At 39.4% G+C, this 24,547-nt stretch overlaps 1 protein-coding gene and 1 non-coding gene across 2 annotated transcripts in view; both read right to left on the reverse strand.

The window, feature by feature from the left end:
* The window catches only part of Mroh9 (maestro heat like repeat family member 9), a 56,971-nt gene that overhangs the window by 10,866 nt on the left and 21,558 nt on the right, over positions 1-24,547 (reverse strand). The window contains exons 8-16 of the mRNA XM_052199929.1: positions 15,256-15,377; positions 13,395-13,544; positions 11,997-12,151; positions 10,698-10,863; positions 9,428-9,573; positions 6,547-6,684; positions 4,589-4,709; positions 3,969-4,106; positions 942-1,118 (exon numbers count right to left, since the gene is read on the reverse strand). Coding sequence (XP_052055889.1) covers positions 942-1,118; positions 3,969-4,106; positions 4,589-4,709; positions 6,547-6,684; positions 9,428-9,573; positions 10,698-10,863; positions 11,997-12,151; positions 13,395-13,544; positions 15,256-15,377 — 1,313 coding nt within the window. The remainder of the gene's footprint in view (positions 1-941; positions 1,119-3,968; positions 4,107-4,588; positions 4,710-6,546; positions 6,685-9,427; positions 9,574-10,697; positions 10,864-11,996; positions 12,152-13,394; positions 13,545-15,255; positions 15,378-24,547) is intronic.
* Positions 8,688-8,821, reverse strand: LOC127697959 (small nucleolar RNA SNORA17). The gene has a single exon (XR_007980624.1). It is a non-coding gene; the product is annotated as a small nucleolar RNA SNORA17 (small nucleolar RNA).

A 24,547-nucleotide genomic window follows, 5' to 3' on the forward strand; every position in this document is an offset into this window, starting at 1 on the left:
ATAAATAGGTACCTCATGGTACATTCTCCAAAACTGGCCAAAAATGATCACAAAACAAGCTCAACAGATAGAAGAAGAATGAAATAATCCCATATATTTTATCAGATTACCACAGACTATGGCTAGACTTCAATAACTACGAAAACAATAGAAAGCCTACATACCCATGGAAACTTAACAACTCTCTACTCAGAAATAACTTGGTCACAAGGAAGAAGTAAAGAAATTAAAGACTTTCAAGAATTCAATGAAAATGAAAACATTGCATATTCAAATGGTGACACAATGAAAACAGTGCTAAGGGGAAAGTTCATAGCAACTTACAGCACACCTGAAAGCCTTATTGGAGTATGTGTGTCACTGTGAGCATGGGCTTTACAACCCTCATCCTAACCATGTGGTAACTAGTCTTCTCCTAGATGTCTTCAGATGAAGAGGTAGAATACACAGCTTCTCCTGCACCATGCCTGCCTGGACTCTGTCATGCTCCTGCCTTGATGATAATTGACTGAACCACTGAATCTGTAATCCAGCCCCAATTAAATCTTGTCCTTATAGGAGTTGCCTTAGTTATTGTATCTGTTCACAGTAGTAAAACCCTAACTCAGACATTCTCCTATGTGACATTCTCTAAGACTTGGAGTGGTGATCATATAAGCTCTTAACGTTATAATAAATATGCTGCTGTGTCTGACTTACAGAAAGGGAAACTGATTTGCTAAGACTGAAGATATCTCTATGTCACCATGACATCAAAGGTAGAAGGATTTATACTGTCCCAGCCCGGGTCCAGTATTAATCAATGTATCCACTAAGCTGAAATGTATCCAGGGACAGAGATCTATTTTGTGCTGGCTTATTCTAGGATATAAGATGATCCTGCCATCTGGGGCTTAACAAAAAATAATGGCTTTACACATTTAATCACATCTGTCACTCACATGATCCATCAGAGGACAGTAGCTGGAAGCAATCCTGATACACACAGTGGAGTAGATTTTCTTGTCCAGTTTGCCCAAAATATTTCGAAGGGTAAGCATGGCTCGGATGATGACTGTGTGCTCTTTTGAAAGGAATGCATCTAGGACTGGGAGTAAGAGTTTGCAGACACTCTCTATCTGTGTATAAAAGAAAAGGGGGAAACATTTGAAATGTAAATAAAGAAAATATCTAATAAAATATTAAATACCAAAAAAGAAAATGGTAGAACATTGGGACTAAGAGACTTGGGCTGATAGTTGGTATGTACATTTCAGAGTTCAGCATGTCAACTTACAAGTCCTCTTTAAACCTCTTAAAGGTTTTGTAAACTAAATGTTCCAGAAAGTCAAGGTTAAAAATTAGTTACATAAATTTATAGTAAAGTAAGATCAAAAATAGTATTAAAAGTGATAAATTCTAAAATCTTTCATTGATATATATTTTATTTTCTATATTTTAATGTTGTTTATATACTGTGTATGAATAATTAAAGTATTAAATAGTTACACTATGCAATTCACAATTCTATTTTTAATAATACATATTGGATATCATGAAATTTGCCATGGTAACTATATTTATACCAGAAAATTTTGATCTTGAGTTTTAGAGGGTTGAGACTAAATATTTACTAACAAATCTGGCAGCATGGTCTTGAAACATGAGTATGAACTGTTTAAAAGGAAACAGAGCCTGAGAGGCAGGTCAGAGTGGTGCATAACCTGTTCTGGGATTGTGCAAAATACTTTGAAATTTGGAGTTTTAAGACATTGGAGCCTGCTTAAATTTACTTGACCTGGAAATTCTCACACGAGCATAGGGAGAATGACTTTGTGATCCTCATTGCTACCTAAGGACCTAACAAGGTAGACCAGTGGCTCCCAACTCAAAATTTCTGGCTCTGCAGGCCTGAAGTGGGCATAACAATTTGCATTCATAACAAATATCCAGGTGACTGTGATGCTGGTGGCTCGAGGATCATACTTTGAGCATCAATATTATAAATTGTTACATAAGTGCTCCTGTATGGGGAGGGGGTGGCTTTCAGAAGAAGGAAGCTTCTAGAGATTAGAATGTTCAGTGAAGTCTGACTTGAGGTGATCATCAAAAAGGGCACAAAATGTAAACACCTGTGTGTGATGGGGAAAGTGTTGTAAGTGGAAAGAAAAGATCCAGGGAGTACTCCAAGAAAGAAGTCATGGAGTACAGAGATTTGGAGAGGGAATGGACAGGTGTTGATGGTTTATACTGTAAAAAGATATGTTGTATCTTCATTTTCATTAAATTCTAAGAAGTCTTTGATTTCTTTCCTTATTTCTTCCTTGACCAACATATTATCGAGTAAAGCATTGTTCAGCTTCTATGTGTATGTGGGTTTTCTGTTGTTTTTGTTGCTATTGAAAACCAACCTTAATCCGTAGTGATCTGATAGGAGGCATGGGATTATTTCAATCTTCTCAAATCTGTTAAGGTCTATTTGTGACCAATTATATAGTAAATTTTGGAAAAGGTACCATGAGGTGCTAAGAAGAAGGTATATTCTTTTGATTTAGGACTAAATGTTCTATACATATCTGTGACTAAGATCAAAAACTCAGGTGGCAGCAGGTGCTGGTGAGGATGTGGAGAAAGAGGAACACTCCTCCACTGCTGGTGGGATTGCAAGTTGGTACACCCACTCTGGAAATCAGTTTGGCAGTTCCTCAGAAAATTGGACATAGTACTACTGGAGGACCCAGCTATACCATTCTAGGGTATATACCCAGAAGATGCTCCAACATATAATAAGGACACATGCTCCATTATATTCATAGCAGCCTTACTTATAATAACCAGAAACTGTAAAGAACCCAGATGTCCCTCAACAGAAGAATGGATACAGAAACTATGGTATATTTACACAATGGAATAGTACTTAGCTATTAAAAACAATGAATTCATGAAATTCTTAGGCAAATGGATGGAGCCTGAAAATATCATCCTGAGTGAGGTAACCCAGTTTCAGAAGAACATACATGGTATGTACTCACTGACAATTAGATACTAGTCCAGAAGCTTGGAATACCCAAGATGCAATTCACAGACCAACTGTAGCTCAAGAAAAAGGAAATCAAAGTATGGATACTTTAGTCCTTCTTAGAAGGGGGAACAAAACAGCCATGGGAGGAGATACATAGATAAAGTGTGGAGCAGAGACTGAAGGAAAGGCCATCCAGAGACGGCCCCACCTGGGGATCCACCCCATATACTGTCACCAAACCCAGACACGAATGTGGATGCTAACAAGTGCTTGCTGGCAGGGGCTTGATATAGCTGTCTCCTGAGAGGCTCTGCCAGTACCCTAAAAATACAGACATGGATGTTCTCAGTCACCCAGTGGACTGAGCACAAGATCCCCAATGGAAGATCTAGAGAAAGGACCAAAGGAGCCAAAGGAGTTGTCAGTCCCATAGGAGGAACAACATTATGTACCAACCAGTACCCCCGGAGCTCCCAGGGTCTAAACCACCAAGCAAAAAGTACACATGGAGGGACCCATGGCTCTAGCTGCATATATAGCAGAGGATGGCCTTGTTGGAGAGGCTCTTGGCCCTGAGAAAGCTTGATGCCCCAGTATATGGGAATACCAGGAATGGGAAGTGGGAATGGGTGAGTTGGCGAGTAGGGGGGAGGTGGGCATGGGATAGGGGATTTTTGGAGGGGAAACCAGAAATGGGATAACATTTGAAATGTAAATAAAGAAATTATCTAATAAAAAAGTAATCTGAGCAATGGTGATGAATAAATTCTGAGCATGACATGGTTTTATGGAGAAATTATGAATAAGGTAATAAAATCACTAAGTTGATGTTATCTCTTTATTCTATTGAGTCTCAGACTTTGATAGTTTTCGCTGTATAGAAACTGAAAAAGCACCAAAGTTTTACTGCAAAATGCTGAGTGGTATCAAAGCATTTAATTATGACACACACTTTATACACACATACTTCACTGAAAACTGGTGCCATGCTGGCAATTTTCTGAAGACTCATTTTACCAACTGAAGGATTGGAATCATTAATCCAGTTTCTGAAGAGGACCAAAAATTCTTCTGGTAATGATTCCTTGAAGAAGTTGTTCAGAAGCTTAACACAAACAAACAAACAAACAAACAAACAAACAAACAAAACACAGTTAATAAATTAATGAGTGGAGTCAGGATTCCTCCCTGCCTCCCCATTTGACTTCGTATATTGTTTACTTTCTTAAGTTTTTTTATTGGATATATTCTTTATTTTCATTTCAAATGTTATCCCCTTTCCCAATTTCCCCCCTTCCTGGATAACCCCTATCCCATCCTCCCTCCACCTACTTCTATGAGGGTGTTCCTCCACCCATCCCCTCCCACCTCCCTGATCTCTAATCCCCTACACTGGGGCATCTATTGAGCCTTCATAGGACCAAGAACCTCTCCTCCCATTGATGTCTGAAAAGGCAATCCTCCGCTACATATGTAGCTGGAGCCATGTGTACCCCTTGGAGAGAGAAATTAGATGCTGAAGTTTTAAGTTTATTCTAGGAATGAGAAGGGGAACTCAGTTGGTTATAATCTACTACTAAAACTCACTTCAGCAAAGAATATTATGGTGACAATACTGTCATCTGACCTTCTGGGACCTTCTACTGCGACCTTGTAGACATAATGTAGGGTCTCTGGAAACTGAGGAAAGTTATATTCACTGAGAGTTCTGTAAAGAAGTACAAGGCACCAACTTAGCCAAGCAGAAAAATATTCTGCATGACCAAGTAAGAAGTGAATCATTGTCTGCCTACTATTGACCACTCAGACTAGAAGGAAAGTTATTGTAAAATATTCCCTCATGTAAGGTAAGCTGGAGCATCAGTACAGTGTCTACATTGATTCCGAGGAATTATGCAAGCTTGGGTGTCTACAATATTTCTTTCCTTATCCCCACCCATTTTCTTTTCTCTCTTACTTTTCCCACATTAAGAGAAGCCCCATTTTTGCATAAACTTCCATCAGTCCTTGACCAAAGAGAGAAGAAATATATATCTAAACAGCAATTCAAGGTATAGGCTATAGGTCAGTTTAAGGCTTCGGATCACACTCTTCCTTTGTGGATGACCTTGGGTTACTCCAGAGAAGGGACGATAAGCTCTGGTTCACTAAACCATTTTCCAGAAACACTTAGGCAGTAGCCAGGCTTAGACTAGTCTTCATCAACTGTCCTGAATCTAATTGGTAGAGATAGGATATTGGGGGAGCATATGATAACTTTCCATTTCAAACTTCAGGTCCTTTTGCTAAAGCTGTAACTGTTCATTTAAACCATAGAACTCAGAAATAGAAAGCTTTGCCTTCCAAGCAATGTTCTTGCTGGTCTGTGGACTACATTTTTGAGTAGTACTAAGAACAGAGTGATGATTAGTTAATGGATTCTTTTTTGGAAAGATGTGGGAGGGAACTGTCAATGGCTGCCTTACTGCCCAAAGGGTGATGGTCTCATTTTATAGTCTTATGGAAAACCCGAGAAACATCTGCACCTGTATTGGATCAGATTTTAATGGATTCTATATTTTTCTTGTGTTCCACATCTATGAAAATGGCTGCTTTTGAAGTCACCAAGGTCTAGTTTTTCAGAACCTATAAGAATAGAAATTTATTTCCCCACACTATCATGTTCTAAGTGCTCATGTAGCTGTGGGACTTTTCTTAGCATCCCTTTTCCTCCCAGACATCCATATAGTCAAACTTGGTGAAGAGCAAAATAAAATTATAAGAGTTGCTTGTTATATTCATTAATTAATGCTATGTATTTAGAGATGACCTAACTCATGTGTCATGGATTCTTTTGTCTTCTGGCTTTTGCCAATTTAAAAGATCTAATTAATTACAGTTTTCATTTAAAAAGACATGTTCTCAAAGTTCATATGCCAACATGATACTGATTTTTAAGTATCTAAAGCCCATGGACCACATAAAAAGTATTCTCTGAATTGGTCACAATTGTAAATTGTCCTTTGTGTCACCATGGCCCTGTATTCTGGATTTTGTTGTCATTTTGAAAATCTGATCTCCATAATCATAAAAATTAAATAAAAACAAACTAAACAATCTCAAAACATTCCTAGAGAAGGATTTTTTTAAAATAAAATCTCTTCCATTGTATTTTCCAGAACATGTTTGGCTTATTGAGTACATCTTTGCTAGACCTCTCTAAAGCTAGAGGGTATCTGGCACTTTTGAATGTCTTCAGAACAGGGAACAACTAACATCGGAGAGGAAAACATCACACTTTCTGTTCTTTATATGGGAAAGAGAGCACTATTCTATTTGTGGGTGGGTTTGGGTGTGTCATTGAGCAGAGTGATGTTCGGTGTCTCTGTATCATTGAATAAGTGGAGGCTATTGCAGGATAAATCTTCAAATCATTTAAAAAAACAGAAATCAAGTTGCATTGTAGATTAGGAAAGCTGTAGAAAATTTGTTCCCATAAAGAACCCCAAAGGAAGATGGAGATGAGATGGAGAACAAGAGCTCTACCCAGAGTCCCCTGCTCTTACTTTGCCATGAGGTGGATCCCATACTGGTGATCCATGACTTGAGAAAACTGGTCCCAGAAATTCTTTCTCTCCAGAGCTTTATCCACTTCTTCTAGTCCAGAACAATTCAGCAGAGCCTTCAGGGCATCTCTTACATAGCTGAGGCCCAGAAAAGAGCAGAGATTACAGGGCAGTGACTAACTACATGCAACCTACTATTTCAAGAAGCATTCAGTTTTAGAGAGAAGAATACTTTAGAGAAAGGTAATTGTTAAATGACTTTCATCTTTCCTGATGAACAGAGCGTAGACTGCACAAGTTAAAAGAAAATGGTAGCAACATAAAATGTAGGTTGAATCATATTAACAGATTATTATCTTACCCATAAATATAACAACTTGGTAGATCTATCAATTTCCTTTTAGGGATGTTCTAAATAATCAGAATTGGTTCCTGTCTTCTTGGGAGTGGTTTGGTATGTGTCTTTTAAAAGGACAATGAATATATTAATTTTTTCAACTTTTTATCGGTTCTCTGTGAATTTTACATCATGCACCCCAATCCCACTCATCTCCCCCTCCTCCTCTCCCTCCCAACAAACCCTTGCAACCTCCCAACAGAGGAAAGAAACCACTGTGGAAGTTGCAGTGTGTCACAGTGTGTCCCATGGTATACCTTTTGTCCACATTTTTTTTTTTTTGCTTGCAAATGTTCATTGAGAGTATACATTGGCCTAGTATGATGCCTCTGGCTTCTGGTATTCCACCAATACTGGATTCTCACCTGGAACTCCCTTTTTAACAACAGGGAACAACTCCTGCTGTTGCCCTGTGCCATGGAGATCCTGTAGCTTTGGGTCTGTAGGATGGAGCCCCCTTCATCTACTCTAGCAGTTCATTGATGGTGTAGATGTTGCGGTGGGCCAATTCAAAGCCTTGGATCTGGGCCTGAGAAGTATCTGAGCTGCTCAGCCCTCTGGCTTTCCCACTCTCCCACTCTCAGGGTATCCTGCTGCCCAGGCAAGGTTCAGAGCTGGCTCTCCTAAGTGTGGCAGCTGGCAAGGGACAGGGCAAGTTCTCCCGCCCTCATGACTCCAGGGTCAGATCTCACACTTGCCATAGGTGGTGAGGACTGAGGGCGGAGAAGAGAGCGTCTCTTCCTCATCTGCATCATTGAAGAGCAGACAAGGGGCAGATCCTAGGCTCATGCCCTCATCCTGGCTTACCCTCAAAACACACATCCAGAGCCAACTCTCCTATGCTGCACAGCTGAGGTACAAGGCCTGCTCTCCTGTGCGATGCAGATGAGGAGGAGCAGGGCCAGCTCTCTTTTTCTCATGATATCAGGGCCATGTCTCTATCCTGCTGCAGGTGGAAGAGGGCAAAAGGGGAAAAGGGTATCTCTCCCTCAGCCATGCTACGTCAAGGGAGATGAGAGGCAAAGCCAGCTCTCCTGCACGCATGCCCTGAGGGCACTTAGGCCTACTTGCAACTTCTGCAATATACAGGGCACACTTTCTCAAGTACTGCAGCTGGCTTGGCACAGGTAGTCTCTCCTGCTTTCCTGCCCCAGGGCCAGCTCTCCCACAATGCCTAGGTGAGGGGTGGGGCAAGTTCTGCATAGCCCTCAACCATCAGCATATTCTCAGGGACAGCTGCCTGGCCTTTGGTGGTAACAGATCCCTATTGCTGCAGGGCCATGGGCCCAGACATGAACCCCACTATGGTCTCAGGTGGCATCACTAGCTGTTCCTCACTATCCTCAAGTCTCCTGTTCTGCCTCTCTTCATTACGACCACCTCTTGTTTCTCTTTCTCTTCCATTTCTCCATCACTTACCTGTTCTCTTACTGGCACCTGGGATATCTGAGTGTCCAGAGTTGTCTCAGGAGTCCTGTGCCACTTGTGCATTATGGGCATCAGGCAAGGGTCATCTCAGGCTAGCTCTCTGTCTGGGCCCCATGGCATCAGTCTGGTGATCATATCAGGCTTGTTGCCTACCTGAGTGGCAAGGGCCATCTCTCTTGGGCTCACTCACACCTGGTGCTTGCAGTCCTAGACAAAGTTCTTCTAGCCCCCGACTAGCTCCCTGCCCTGAGAACTCATCTGGGCAGGCACAATGAGGGGCGTGTGGTTGGTCATCTCAGGCTTGCTATTTTCAGGAAATGTTAGGCTACTAAGCAATCAGATATTCACAGGTCAGAACACAAGGAGCACAGTCACAGCCTCTCTCTTCGGTGCCACCTACTGACACACAGAAGACACAGCAGTCACACCTGTGACTCCCCTAGAGGCAGGATTAAATATTTTAAAAGAGATCGATTGTGCTCTGTTTGACTTAGCTGTTCATACCAGACCCGGTGAATTGCTGACAGTTTGTACTGAGACTTCCCTTTCAGGGCAGGGAAACGAACTCTCTTGTCCACAAGAGAACTGGGAACCTTGACACGAAAGAGAGGACTGATGTCATACTGCCTTACCCCCACGTCACAGCCAGATCAAACTGTGAGATAGCTTCCAGTTCACAGTGACTATTTGCACACACTGTTCTGCTTGTTGGCATATGGACTAACTCTGAGAGGTTGCCATCAGGGACTATCTGAATGGCACAGCTTGACTATATCAAGCTGCTGCTTCTCTCTGATCTGACCGCAGGGGCAATGGGAGCGAACAATGTTCTGTGCTAGTCATTCTTTCTATGTGGCCCACATATGAATGGGAGAGCCTAGTGAATGCTTATGGCCGCAGGAGGATTACTCTTCTGAAGATGCTCTACCCTTCAAGGAGAGAAGATGGAAATAAAGGAGAACAGAATCTCCCACTGGCTTCCAGCTAGTCCCATATACACCCAAAGGAGCCTCTGGATGCCTATCTCCCACCGAATCAGAACTCGCATTCTCTTACAGAGGTCTGTCCTGTGCCGTATCTTTTACATGCTGACTGCAATAGAAGAGTTGAAGCAAGAGGGCCATCAGGAACTCAGGGAATAACTTGACCACCACTTTCTTATAAGACGTCACAGGTAGAAATGTGCACAGGGCCTGAGATGCCTATAAGGGAAGGAAAGTGGAGTTAAAAAACAGGCAACTGTCTCCCTCCAAAGACTGTCAGTCATACAGAGGGCTGGAATGGCTACAAGCCTTCCCAGCTTCCTTCAGCATGCATTTGTATTTATTCAACTACACTCACTATGTCTGCTGTGAAGCAGGAACTGAGCCATGCTTTCTTGGTAATGAGATTCCAAGGCACTGGGAATAGTTCCCTTCCAGCTGTCAGATTTGTGGAGAGAAATCTGGTCCTCACAAGGTCGTATAGCCCAAGGTCCACTTCCTATGTGGCCATGAGGATTAGTCTTACTAGTAAGGAAAGTCTTTCTTAGGCTTGTTAAAAACCTAGGGATGTGATACAGTCAAGAGAAGATGTAGCAAGTTACCCTTGAATCTCTTGACCCCTGTATAGTGACCCCCATAATTCCCACTATCACTCACTCACTCACACACACACACACACACACACACACACACACACACACACACACATCTATATATACCTCATATTAATAGAGAAAAGCACTCCTTTTCATTACATTTCTCTCAGCTGTCTCTCAGGCTTAATGGTGTTGGTCCATGGGAAAAACATGATAGACACAGGTGACATTAGCTCCTCATGTGACTAGTGAAGGCTTAGCTGGTGCCTATCTCTCTACAGTCACATACAATTTTGCCAATGGGCAGCTCCCCCTGATTCTTTGGCCTTCTTGCTATACCAGCCACACCTCCATTATGACAGGATTTTGCTCTACTCTCTGCCTTTCCAAGATGCATGTAAGTATTGCCCTGCATCAGCCCAGGATTCTGATTTTATGTCCTTTCAATATGGAGGTGTGTTGTGTCCAACTTACCTTAAATCATCACTGTTGCTTTCTTTCCCCCACAGGTATAGCTTTATATTTCCTTTGACATCAAATGTACATATTTGTTCTTTGTCTCCATATTTTAGCAGAATGCATGCTTTGATCAAGATTTGGCATGCAATGAATATGTGTTGGAGAAATGGATGGACATATGATGGCAGGAGGGCTGTGTCAAGGAGGCTGGGCTTAATCTGTGCAGATAGGAGGAGTGTCATGACCAGGAAGACAACACAGAATAGAAAGGCTCATGGCGTCGCTTACCGCCACAGGCATCATGTTGGCAGCATCGAGGGAGAAGCGTCTCTTTTCTCCCAGGGTTTCCTCCATCTCCCCAGGCCTTCCTTTTAGTATTGACAAGATTGTCTTCAGCACTTCAGACGCAACACTTGACTCCATACTTGCTGCTTGCCACATCAGTAGCAGAGTTCTACACACACAAGGTGTCGAGAGTCATGTTTACCATTTTCAATTCTAAGTTTGTTACAGCCAGCAGAAGGGAGGCGAAACCTTCATCTCCCCCAGCATATGAATGGTAGAAATAGAACCATATGTTTTTTCTAATCTCTCCTAATGGCATCTGTTAGAGTTGTACTGACCTACAGACTCAAATTAACAAGGTTTTGTTATTAATATTTCTTGTGGTCCTAAGTCATGAATTTCAGATGAACATTAATGAGCATGAGTTTCAGGTAAACAATAATGGGCAGAAAATTCTCAATTGGTTTCAGTTTTTAAAAAAGATTAATTTTGATTTTGTGTGTGCGCATGCACGTCGGTGCCTATGTAAGGCAAAAAAGACGACATTGAATCCCCTCGATCCAGAGTTATAACTCACCCAATCAACTCTGTGAATTCAACTCTGGCCCCCTGTAAGAGCAGCACTTAACCATTGAGCCCTTTCTCTGGCCCTTCTTTTGGAGCTTATGTCTGTCCTTTATAAATAAAAACTGAGCTGGTCAGGTGTTTCAGTGGTTAAGAGCACTGGCTGCTCTTCCAAAGGTCCTAAGTTTAATTCACTGTCAACAACATGGTGGCCCACTAGCAACTATAAAGGGATCTGATGCCCTCTTCTGGCATGCAGGTATACATGCAGACAGAGAACTTGTACATTAAGACAAAATTCATAAATAAATAACAAAACTCTTATGTTTGGGGTTTTTCTCAAGAAAAAAAATGAGTAAGTTAATAGTGGACAAAAATGCATTATCTTTTTGAAAAAAAAGTTTGGGTAAGATTTGTAACAGAACAGGATTTAATAGTGGCATTGATAAAATCTTGAGGTTCTACTGTGTGCTAACCATTGCACAGAGTTACATGTAATACATGGTCCTATTTAAAACTCGTCTAGAGAACCTAGATGATGCAAAAATAATTTTTTTTTCAGAAAAAGAAATTGGGCCTGACTAGAATAAAGAATCAAGCTTAGGCCATATGACTGTGGAGCTGGCGGACCAGTGTGTACAGTTGCACAGTCTGGGGGTGCGGACCAGTGTGTACAGTTGCACAGTCTGGGGGTGCGGACCAGTGTGTACAGTGGGGGCAGTCTGGGGGAGGCCTTACTTGTCTGCAGGGACTGGAAACTCCATGAGCTGAAAGATGACCTTCTTAGGGGAAGCACGTGTCAGCAGGCTGATAACTCGCAGCATGACACCCTTCATCATGTGGGCAGAGTTCCCACAGAGCTGCTCATACACATCATCCACAATCTTAGACACCTGGAAGAAGAATGTCCTCCATTAACAAAGACATCAAGTTCCTCGTTCACCTGTCAAAGGGGCTATTTCTCTGCTACAGGACTTCAGCCTCTATTGGAATGACCAACACAGCAATTAGCATACAAAGAAGCAGTAACGGAAAGTATACTTAAATGATTGCAATGAAATACTTATTAATGGTCAGGAATAAAGTCCTGATGGGAGAGGTTAGTGAGTGGTTAGTATAGTTGTCCCTGGGAGTGGGCTTATTATTGTGGGGGTAAATTTGTGATAGGAGAATGAGTTTGCCCCCTTCTTTGTTTTGCAGTGTTTTCTTGCAAGTGTTCTCCCACAAGATGATACAGACATCAAGGAGGCCCTTGCTAGATACAAGACTTGGGCTTCCCATAATTAAGCATTGTAAGAAATGAACATCTATTTAATGTAAACCACCCATTCTAAAGGCATTCTGTTATAGTGATAGCATGGCAACCTATTAATTCTTTTTAATCTTTCCTTATTTGTCAGTGCATTGAAGGCAGGAAATATTAATAAGATATGTGAATGCCAAGAGGTTAATTAAAAGCAGTTGAGTTAGTTTTGTGTAACTCTTGGTAAAACAGACATGCATATTCATGTATGGACTACACAATACACATTTCATTATTTTGTTGATTCTGCATTTAACTTAATTATTCTTATATTCACAATTCTGCCACTATACAATATATATGGACAAAATATACTTATAATAAAAATAAGTTTTCTTTTTACTCAAACATCTAATAGCAAATGAAAATGACATAAGGAATTGAAAGAGGGAAGCAAGAAACTAAATGGAATAGCTAATGAAACCTCCTATTTTCGAACTTCGGATGAGACATAGTTCCATACTTCGTGTTCTATTGGGCTGTACAAATTCCTTAGCCAGTGCAACTTCAAGCTGAGAGTCCTTGAAAATGTTCCTTAAATGCTACATTGGAGATTTCAATTACAGAGGCATTTTTACTAATATATTTCTCTTTTAAAAAGCCAACAAGGTAAACATGGCAGGATGTTCTAATTTTACGTGATTGGTAAGTGACTATTCATAAGAACAGTTTCTACAATTTTCCCCATTTGAAATATTTTGCAAAAGCCTCATCTGATTAAAGTGATTTAGAGAGTGAGAGCAAGGGGCAGGAGGTCAAAGAAATAGATAACAAAGCCGAAAAGCAGATTTTTGAGAGCACACTCTGTTCTAGCTCATTGCCAAGCGCGTTACCCTGGTGATCTTCTGGGCATGAAACTCCAAAGTCAGCTTCAGTAAGGATGCAGCCTCAATTGCCACTTTATTGTTAGAGGAGGATAATTTTTTCAGGAGAGTCCACACAAAGTCAGTCAGCAATTGGGGAAGTAATATTTGTCCCACACTCTGAAACCAAAAGAATGTTTTGTAACCACCATTGTAAGCAAGACAGCAAATCTTAGACCCTTCCGGGGATGCTCCAGACCAGGCAGGGGCACAAAATGAACTATGGAAGCTGCTTTCTCTATTAAAAAAATGATTTTCAAAAGTGTATTTATGGTAGTTGTAGTGCAATGATGATTGAAGACCCAGATATTATAATACAAAATTTATCCTATGCTTTTAAGACAGTTTTGGTGTCCAAATATTACCATGAACATCCTCAACATTGTAAAAAAAAAAAAACACGTGGTTCAGAGGAGATACAGGAGGAGAGAGGGTGAAAGGATACATTTTCTTTTCAGTGATAGATAGATAGATTCATGATAGATAGATAGATAGATAGATAGACAGATAGAGATAGAGACACAAAGAGAGACAAAGCAGACAGAGAAATACCTCTACAAAATCCCACCATGGAATGGAGTGGTTAGCAGAAAGCTCCACCCCTAGCTGAGGAGCTTTTGACATTTGATAGCCACTAGGAGAGGAAGAGTCTGATAGTCAGTTCTATTGCCTGGCATTGCCCTGGAAGGGAGAATGGGTGGATGAAGAAGGGTTTGCTTGCAAGATTACATAGATTCTCAGTTTCCTATGGAAATAGACATGTTCATAATCAGTCTTGTGAGGTTATGTGTGTAGGAAGCCCCCTTGTCTTTGTAAAGTTGCACCATCAGGGGTATGGATATGGCAAACACCTGTGTGTGCTTTGAGCATAGCTATCATTTAAGTGCATTGCTTCGTCATGTCCCTAGCCTTCCACAATTCTAACCCTGTCAGTCATGGGGAGAGAACCACTGCGCTATATATGGGGTTTGGAAGGAGGAAATGCCTTCGATCTTCTGATCCAAGGAGATAAGCTAGCCAGAGGATCCTCTCCAGAACTTATGCTGAGCTGTTGGCGCAGTATGTATGTCTGAAAAGTAATTCCCTGGTTAACCCAGACAGGCCCCAGTGCTGAGGAGCCTCACAAGGTTCTAGGTAAAAGTGTAAACTGTGAAGAATAAACGAGTGTATAGAATTATAGAACTTAATGGTTTCTCTAGATTAGAATAGGGTAAAAATTATTTGCTTAATACTGAGGCTTAACAACACATCCTGTAAACAGATTTTTTTTTTTTACCTTTCACCTTGAGAATAAGATATCTGTGTGCAACTCATGCTGGCCTTGAACTTTCTGGCCTTGAACTGAGTGCTGGAATTATAGGCATGTGTAAGTATGTGAAGGCCTTTATGTAAAACTTCATAGTTTTTTTTAGGAAACAAACTAACTTACAATGTAATTCTGTTATTCCTGGGAGGTGCGGGGATTGTCACATTTTAGAAAAGACTTGATTGTTGACTCCATTAATTTCATCAAAAATTTGAAAATTACCCAAATATAGAAGTATAACTAAGAAACATCTATTAATTTATACTTTATAACAAGTAGTATAGTTTAGATTGCTATATTTGAGGACAAGGAACATAATTCTTAAGTGGCAGAAAATGTAGGGGACCACATGTCACATGTGTGAGTCATCTAGTCATTTGTCTTTCTAAATTAAGAAAAGGAAACTTCCTTATTGAAAACATTAACTGTTTTCCCAATTACTACCAATAGGAAATAAATTACTACCAAAGGCAATGATACATTTTGACAAACTACACAGAAAGAAGTTGGAGCTGGAACGGGTACCTGGGCAATTTTGGCTTTCTCTCCTTGAGTCATCTTTGCTAGCGATTCGATATCAGATGTTATGATCTTGATGTTGCTTTCTTCCTCACTTGGCTTAGAAGATTTGAATTTTACAACGTTGGCTGTGTTAAAAGAAAGAAAGAAAAAATAATATGAGCTTTTCATTTGACTACTTCTTTCACAGAAGATGTTGGTACTTTCAGTTTCCCACCCAGTTCTGGATGCCTACGATACTCTGGTTACTCAACACTGCTCTCATAGTCAATTCTCATAAAAGCTTAAGGGGGCAAGGATCCAGAGCTTATAAAGTTCTTAAATGAAGCCATGTTTAACACTGGCAATTCAAGATTTCTCTCCTCTTGTCTCGATGATTACCCCAAAAGAATCCACCATTCTTTCCTCCTTACATTTTTTAGTTTCCCGATTTCTGGTACCTTTTATTTCATTCTTATCTTTATTGTTTCCCTTTTCCTGCTTGCCTTGGCTTTATTTGGTTTTGGCTTTACTGGTTCTCTTTTATCTAGATGAAGGTTACTCAAGACTGAGACTTTTTGTATCCCTTTGACCTCCTTATGTTGTCGAATTGCCCGAGCTAGTACCTCAAGTACAATATTGAAAAGATAAGGAGAAAGGGGGCAGCCCTGTCTAGTCCCTGATTTTAGTGGGATTGCTTCAAGTTTCTCTCCATTTAGTTTGATGCTGGCTACCAGTTTGCTGAATATTGCTTTTACTATGTTTTGATATGGGCCTTGAATTCCTGTTCTTTCCAAGCCTTTTAGCATGAAAGGATGCTGAATTTTGTCAAATGTGTTTTTAGCATCCAATGAAATGACCATGTGTTTTTTCTTTGTGTTTGTTTATGTAGTGGATTGCATTTATGAATTTCCGTGTATTGAACCCTCCCTGCATCCCTGGGATGAAGCCTACTTGATCATGGTGAATGATCATTTTGATGTGTTCTTGGATTCGGTTGGCAAGAATTTTATTGAGTATGTTTGCATCGATGTTCATAAGGGAAACTGGTCTGAAGTTCTCTTTCTTTGTTGGATCTTTGTGTGGTTTTGGTATCAGCATAATTTTGGCTTTGTAGAAGGAGTTGGGTAGTATTCCTTCTGTTTCTATTTTGTGGACTAGTTTGAAGAGTATTGGAGTTAGGTCTTCTTTGAAGGTCTGATAGAATTCTGCACTGAAACCATCTGGTCCTGTGATTTTTTTTGGTTGGAAGACTTTCTATGACCCCTTCTATTTCTTTAGGGGTTATGTGACTGTTTAGATGATCTATTTGATCCTGATTTAATTTTGGTGTTTGGTATCTGTCTAGAAAATTGTCCATTTCCTCCAGATTCTCCAGTTGTGTTGAATATACGCTTTTGTAGTAGGATCTGATGATTTTTTGAATTTTCTCAGTTTCTGTTGTTATATCCCCTCTTTCATTTCTAATTTTCTTAATTTGGATACTGTCTCTGTGCCCTTTGGTTAGTCTGGCTAAGGGTTTATCTATCCTGTTGATTTTCTCAAAGAACCAGCTCCTGGTTTTGTTGATTCTATGTATGCTTCTTTTTGTTTCCACTTGATGGATTTCAGCCCTGAGTTTGATGATTTCCTATCTTCTACTCCTCCTGGGTGAATTAGATTCTTTTTGTTCCAGAGCTTTCTTTTCAAGATAGTTCTTGAAGTTCTAGCAAGAGCAATTAGACAGCATAAGGAAGTCAAAGGGATACAAATTGGAAAGGAAGAGGTCAAACTATCACTATTTGCAGATGATATGATAGTATACTTACATGACCCAAAAAACTCCACAAGAGAACTCCTACAGCTGATAAACAACTTCAGCAAAGAGGCTGGTTATACAATCAACTCAAGCAAATCAGTAGCCCTCCTATACTCAAAGGATAAGCAGACTGAGAAAGAAATTAGGGAAATGACACCCTTCACAATAGCTACAAACAATATAAAATATCTTGGTGTGACTCTGACCAAAGATCTGTATGACAAGAACTTCAAGTCTCTGAAGAAGGAAATGAAAGAAGACCTCAGAAAATGGAAAAATCTTCCATGCTTGTGGATTGGCAGGATTAATGTAGTAAAAATGGCTATCTTTCCAAAAGCAATATACAGATTCAACGCAATACTCATCAAAATCCCAACTCAGTTCTTCACAGAGTTAGAAAGAGCAATTCTCAAATTCATCTGGAATAATATAAAACCCAGGATAGCTAAAACTGTTCTCAACAGTAAAAGAACTTCTGGGGGAATCAGTATCCCAGACCTCAAGGTATACTGCAGAGCAATGCTGTTAAAAACTGCATGGTAATGGTACAGTGACAGGCAGGTGGATCAATGGAATAGGATCGAAGATCCAGAAATGAACCCACACACCTATGGCCACTTGATCTTTGACAAGGCAGCTGAAAACATCCAGTGGAAAAAAGATAGCCTTTTCAACAAATGGTGCTGGTTCAATTGGAGGTCAGTATGCAGAAGAATGCAAATTGATCCATCCTTATCTCTTTGTACTAAGCTCAACTCCAAGTGGAACAAGGACCTCTACATAAAGCCAGACAAACTGAAACTAATAGAAAAGAAACTGGGGAAGATTCTTGAGGACATGGGTACAGGAGGAAAGTTCCTGAACAGAACACCAATAGCTTATGCTTTAAGATCAAAAATTGACAAATGGGACCCCATAAAATTACAAAGTTTCTGTAAGGCAAAGGACACCATCAAAAGGACAAAACGGCAACCAACAAATTGGGAAAAGATCTTCACCAACCCTACATCTGAGAGAGAGCTAATATCCAATATATACAGAGATCTCAAGAAGTTAGACCCCAGAAAACCAAATAACCCTATTAAAAATGGGGTATAGAGCTAAACAAAGAATTTTCACCTGAAGAACTTCAGATGGCTGAGAAGCATCTTAAAAAATGTTCAATATCATTAGTCATTAGGGAAATGCAAATCAAAACAACCCTGAGATTTCACCTCACATCAATCAGAATAGCTGAGATTAAAAACTCAGGAGACAGCAGGTGTTGGCGAGGATGTGGAGAAAGAGGAACACTCCTCCACTGCTGGTGGGGTTGCAAGCTGGTCCAACCACTCTGGAAATCAGTCTGGCGGTTCCTCAGAAAACTGGGCACATCACTTCGGGAGGACCCTGTTACACCACTCCTGGGCTTATACCCAGAGGATTCCCTGGCATGCAATAAGGATACATGTTCCCCCATGTTCATAGCAGCCCTATTTATAATAGCCAGAAGCTGGAAAGAACCCAGGTGTTCCTCAATGGAGAAATGGATAAAAAAAATGTGGTATATATACACAATGGAGTACTATTCAGCCATTAGAAACAATGAATTCATGAAATTCTTAGACAAATGGATGGAGCTGGAGAACATCATACTAAGTGAGGTAACCCAGTCTCAAAAGATCAGTCATGGTATGCACTCACTGATAAGCAGATATTAGCCTAGAAACTTGGAATACCCAAGACATAATCCACATATCAAATGATGTCCAAGAAGAATGGAGGAGTGGCCTCTGGTTCTGGAAAGGCTCAGTGTAGTAGTGTAGGGCAAAACCAGAACAGGGAAGTGGGAAGGGGTGGATGGGGGAACAGGGGGAGGGAACAGGGCTTATGGGACTTTCAGGGAGTTGGGAGCCAGGAAAGGGGAAATCATTTGAAATGTAAGTAAAAAAAATATATTGAATAATAAAAAAAAAAAAAGACTGAGACTTTTTCTCCATTCCAAGACAGGCATATCAGCTTATGAATTTTTCCTTAGTAATCCTTTATCAGCACGCCACACATCTTGACACATTGGATTTTCATTCTCATTCCATTGAAAATGCATTTCCTGTATCTTTTGTATTTGTCGTGCAAGTTGTTGGGAGCACATTATTCTGCTTCCAAGTGCTTTGGGGCTTCCATATATTTGCTATCTTGATTTCTAATTTAGGACCATTTGTCAGAAAATAATTTCTCCTCCTCCTGCTCCTTATCCTTCTTCTTTTTAGCTTAAAATGGGATCTATTTCATGATTCATTTTGCTGTTGCTGGTGTAGGGGTCTGTAAATGTCAGCTCAGTCATGATGGTTTGTAAATGTCAGCTACGTCATGATGGGTCAAGTCTATAGCCTTAATGATTTTCTGTGTGCTTACAAACTGCTGAATGAAGGCTGTTGATGTCTCTGACTGTAATGGTGGAACTGTCAGTTTATTCTACACTTCTACTTTTGGTAAGCCTATTTCTATTTTTATGACAGAACATTTATTTTTTTGTTTTGCTTTCAGGCACCCAAGTGCCTAGAACTATTACATCTTCTAACTATTCCATTACTTCATCATTACGAAGTAGCTCTTTCTCCCCCGGAAACAGTTTTTTTGCTCTGAAATTTATCTTTTAATATTAACATAGCCCATAATTGATTTTCTTTTGATTACTATTAGTATGTTTTGTTATTCTTTAATAATTATTTGTGTTTTCCTATTTAAACAAGTTTCTTGTATACAGTATAGAGTTGGGTCTTGCACTTTGTTTAATCCAACAATCTCTGACTTTTATTCGGGGATAGTTTGAACATTTTTATTTATTATATTGGAGTTAATTGGAGCTTTCTGTCTTTCTCACCTAGTTTCTTTTTACTTAACTTTTATGGACTTTATTTGGATTAAGGATATCTTGTGAATTGAGTTTATCTCTACTCCAGTTAGTTACATATAACTCCATACATTATCTTAATTGCTGCATTAAGTTTTATATGCTACATTTTAATAGTTCACTTTCATGGGCTTTTCCTGATTTTGTGCCTAGCAGAAAATCTTTAAAAGTATTAATATGTTTATCCCCTTCAAACTTTAATTCATTTAATCTTATTCACTTTGCTTTTGTATTATTTTTATCTTTATCATAAATGTTTATCACTCAAAGAGATTTAAAATAAGAGAAAAATATAATTTTGTGTTAAATGGCTATATAGTTTCAATTTTTAGTAGTTCATTCCTTTAGTTAGAGAAAAAAATCTAAATTTCCACACCATGGCTTTGTTTTCTTGAGGAATTTCCCATAACATTTTTGCAGATAAAGAACATTTGCATATCTAAAAGATATCCTTCCTGAATTTGTTTTTGAAAGGCAGTTTTGGTTAAAGAACAATAAGAAGGTAATCTGAAGACTCTAGAACAAAAGAAGCAAATTCACCCAAGAAGAGTAGAGAGCAGGAAATAATCAAACTCAGGGCTGAAATCAACCAAGTAGAAACAAAAAGAACTATACAAAGAATTAACAAAACTAGGAGCTGGTTCTTTGAAAAAACCAACAAGATAGATAAACCCTTAGCCAAACTAACCAGAGGGCACAGAGATAATATCCAAATCACCAAAATCAGAAATGAAAAGGAAAACATAACAACAGATGCTGAGGAAATTAAAAAAAAAATCATCAGATCCTACTACAAAAGCCTATACTCAACAAAACTGGAAAATCTAGATGAAATGGGCAATTTTCTAGACAGATATCAGGTATCAAAGTTAAATCAGGATCAGATAAATGATATAAATAGTCCCATAACCCCTAAAGAAATAAAAGTAGTTATTAATAGTCTCCCAACCAAAAAAAGCCCAGCACCAGATGGGCTTAATGCAGAGTTCTATCAGACTTTCAGATAAGACCTAATACCAATTCTCTTCAAACTATTCTACAAAATAGAAACAGAAGGAACATTACTCAATTCATTCTATGAAGCCACAATTACTCTAATACCTAAACCACACAAAGACCCAACAAAGAAAGAACTTTAGACCAATTTCCCTTATGAATATCGATGCAAAAAAAAATCAATAAAATTCTTGCCAACTGAGTCCAAGAACACATCGAATTCATCATCCACCATGATCAAGTAGGCTTCATCCCAGGGATGCAGGGACGGTTCAATATATGGAAATCCACCAATGTAATCCACTATATAAATAAGCTCAAAGGAAAAAGAAAAACACATGATCATTTCATTAGATACTGAGAAAGCATTTGACAAAATCCAACACCTCTTCATGATAAAAGTCTTGGAAAGATCAGGAATTCAAGGCCCATACCAAAACATAGTAAAAGCAATATACAGCAAACTAGTAGCCAACATCAAACTAAATGGAGAGAAAATTGAAGCAATCCCACTGAAATCAGGAACTAGACAAGGCTGTCAACTCTCTCCCTACCTGTTCAATATAGTACTTGAAGTCCTAGCCAGAGCAATTAGACAACAAAAGGAGGTCAAAGGGATGCAAATTGGAAAGGAAGAAGTCAAAGTATCACTATTTGCAGATGATATGATAGTATACTTAAGTGACCCCAAAAATTCCACCAGAGAACTTCTAAAGCTAATAAACAACTTCAGCAAAGTGGCTGGTTATAAAATTAACTCAAACAAATAAGTAGACTTCCTATATTCAAAGGATAAACAAGTGAGAAAGAAAGTAGGGAAACAACAGCCTCCACAATAGTCACAAATAAGATAAAATACCTTGGTGTGACTCTAACCAAGCAAGTGAAAGATCTGTATGACAAGAACTTCAAGTCTCTGAAGAAAGAAGAAGGTCTCAGAAGATGGAAACATCTCCCACGCTCATGGATTGGCAGAGTTAATATAGTAAAAATGGCCATATTGCCTAAAGCAATCTACAGATTCAATGCAATCCCCATCAAAATTTCAACTCAATTCTTCATAGTTCTAGAAAAAGCAATTTCCAAATTTTTCTGGAATAACAAAAAACCCAGAATAGTGAAAACTATACTCAACAATAAAAGAACTTCTGGTGGAATCACCATCCCTGACCTCAAGCTGCAACAGAGTAATAGTGATAAAAACTGCATGGTATTGGTACAATGACAGGCAGGTAGATCAGTGGAATAGAATTAAAGACCCAGAAATGAACCCACACACCTATGGTCACTTGATCTTTGACAGAGGAACTAAAACCATCCAGTGGAAAAAAGACAGCATTTCAACAAATGGTGCTGGGTCAACTGACAGTCAACATGTAGAAGGATGGAAATTGATCCATTGTTATCTCCCTGTATAAAGTTCAAGTCCAAGTGGATCAAGAACCTCCACATAAAACCAGATATACTGAATCTAATAGAAGAGAAAGTAGGGAAGAACCTGGAGCACATGGGCACAGAGGGAAATTTCCTGATTAGAAAGAACAACAATAGCTTATGCTCTAAGATTAAGAATTGGTAAATGGGACCTCATAAAATTGCAAAGCTTCTGTAAGGCAAAGGACACTGTCAATAGGACCAAAATGGCAGCCAACAGATTGGGAAAAAATCTTTACCAATCCTACATCTGATAGAAGGCTAATATCCAATATATACAAAGAACTCAAGAAGTTAGACTTCAGAGAACCACATAACCCTATTAAAAATGGGGTACAGAGCTAAACAAAGAATTCTCAACTGAGGAATACTGAATGGCTGGGAAGCACCTAAAGAAATGTTCAACATCCTTAGTCATCAGGAAAATGCAAATCAAAGTAACCCTGAGATTTCACCTCATACCAGTCAGAATGGCCAAGATCAAAAACTCAGGGGATAGCAGGTACTGGAGAGGATGTGGAGAAAGAGGAACACTCCTCCATTGCTGGTGGGGTTGCAGGCTGGTTAAACCGCTCTGGAAATCAGTTTGGTGGTTCCTCTGAAAATTGGACATAGCTATACCACTATAGCTATGAGGACCTGAGGACCCAGCTATACCACTCCTGGGCATATACCCAGAAGATTCTCCAACATGTAATGAGGACACATGCTCCACTATGTTCATAGCAGCCTTACTTATATTAGCCAGAAGCTGGAAAGAACCCAGATGTCCCTCAACAGAGGAATGGATACAGAAAATGTGGTACATTTATACAATGGTTTACTACTTAGCTATTAAAAACATTGAATTCATGAAATTCTTAGGCAAATGGATGGAGCTAGAAAATATCATCCTGAGTGATGTAACCCAATCACAAAAGAACATACAGGGTATGTTCTCACTGATAAGTGGATATTTGCCCAAAACTTGGACTACCCAACACACAGACCACATGAAACTCAAGAAGAAAGACCAAAGTGTGGATACTTTGACCTTTATTGGAAAGTGGATCAAAATACCCATGGCTCACAGCCAACCAATAAATACACTGAGCATAGGGTCCTCAATGGAGCAGCTAGAGAAAGGTCTCAAGGAGCTGAAGAGGTTTGCAGCCCCATAGGAGGAACAATAATATGAACAAACCAGTCCCCCCAGAGCTCCCTGAGACTAAACCACCAACCAAAGAGAACACATGGAGGGACCTATGGCTCCAGCTACATATGTAGCAGAAGATGGCCATTTCAGACATGAGTGAGAGGAGAGGACATTGGTCCTGTGAAGGCCTGATGCCCCAGAGTAGGGGAATGCTAGTCAGGAAAGTGGAGAGGGGGGAAGCAGAGGTAGGGGGATGGAATAGGAGTTTTTTGGAAGGGTAATGAGGAAAGGGGATGCCATTTGAAATGTAAATAAAGCAAATATCTAATAAAATTAATAAAAAATTAAAAACAAAAGATAATTTTTCTTTATCTCATTGACTCAGACTTTCATTGTTTTCAATGAGCAATCTATTACAAGTAAATAATTCTACATTCTAATTTAAGACTTTTAAATCCTTACCTCTAGTGATACATAATTTAACCAAGATGTCTCTTTATTGTGCTTTTTAATATTTTTGTACTTTATTAATTTAGGGGGTATATAAGTTGTAGCTTTTACAGAATTAAAAAATTTAGTCATTGTGCATTGTTTGGTCTTATTTCTGCACTTAACCACTGAGAAGTACTATTGCAGAAAGTCACAGACCAGTTTTTCTCCAGGGTCTAATTGCTGTTAATGCTTGCCCAAGTGCTTTTCATTTCAGATAGTGTACTGTCCTCGGAAACTTCAGTATGTAATCATGGATTCCTCTCTTCCTCTCTTCTCTCTTTTCCCTTCCCATCCTTACCCCTTCTTTATCTCCTTTCTCCTTATTTGGTTTATACAACCCAGCATGCATCAAATCCATGATCCTCCTGTCTCAGCCTTCTGAGTAGTGGGACATTAAAACGTCTTTTCAAAATGTTTGTAATAATTGTTTTAACATCCCTCTCTGCTATTTACATTATCTGTTGGATTTTTTAAAATAAGTTTTGGTTGTTTTTTATTTTCATAGTGGGTTATATTTTATTCATATATATTCATCACACCTGGATGGACTGTAATTTTTATTGGTTGCCAG

The sequence above is a fragment of the Apodemus sylvaticus genome, chromosome 12, assembly GCF_947179515.1.
Source record: "Apodemus sylvaticus chromosome 12, mApoSyl1.1, whole genome shotgun sequence".
In the NCBI taxonomy this organism is placed as follows: domain Eukaryota; kingdom Metazoa; phylum Chordata; class Mammalia; order Rodentia; family Muridae; genus Apodemus; species Apodemus sylvaticus.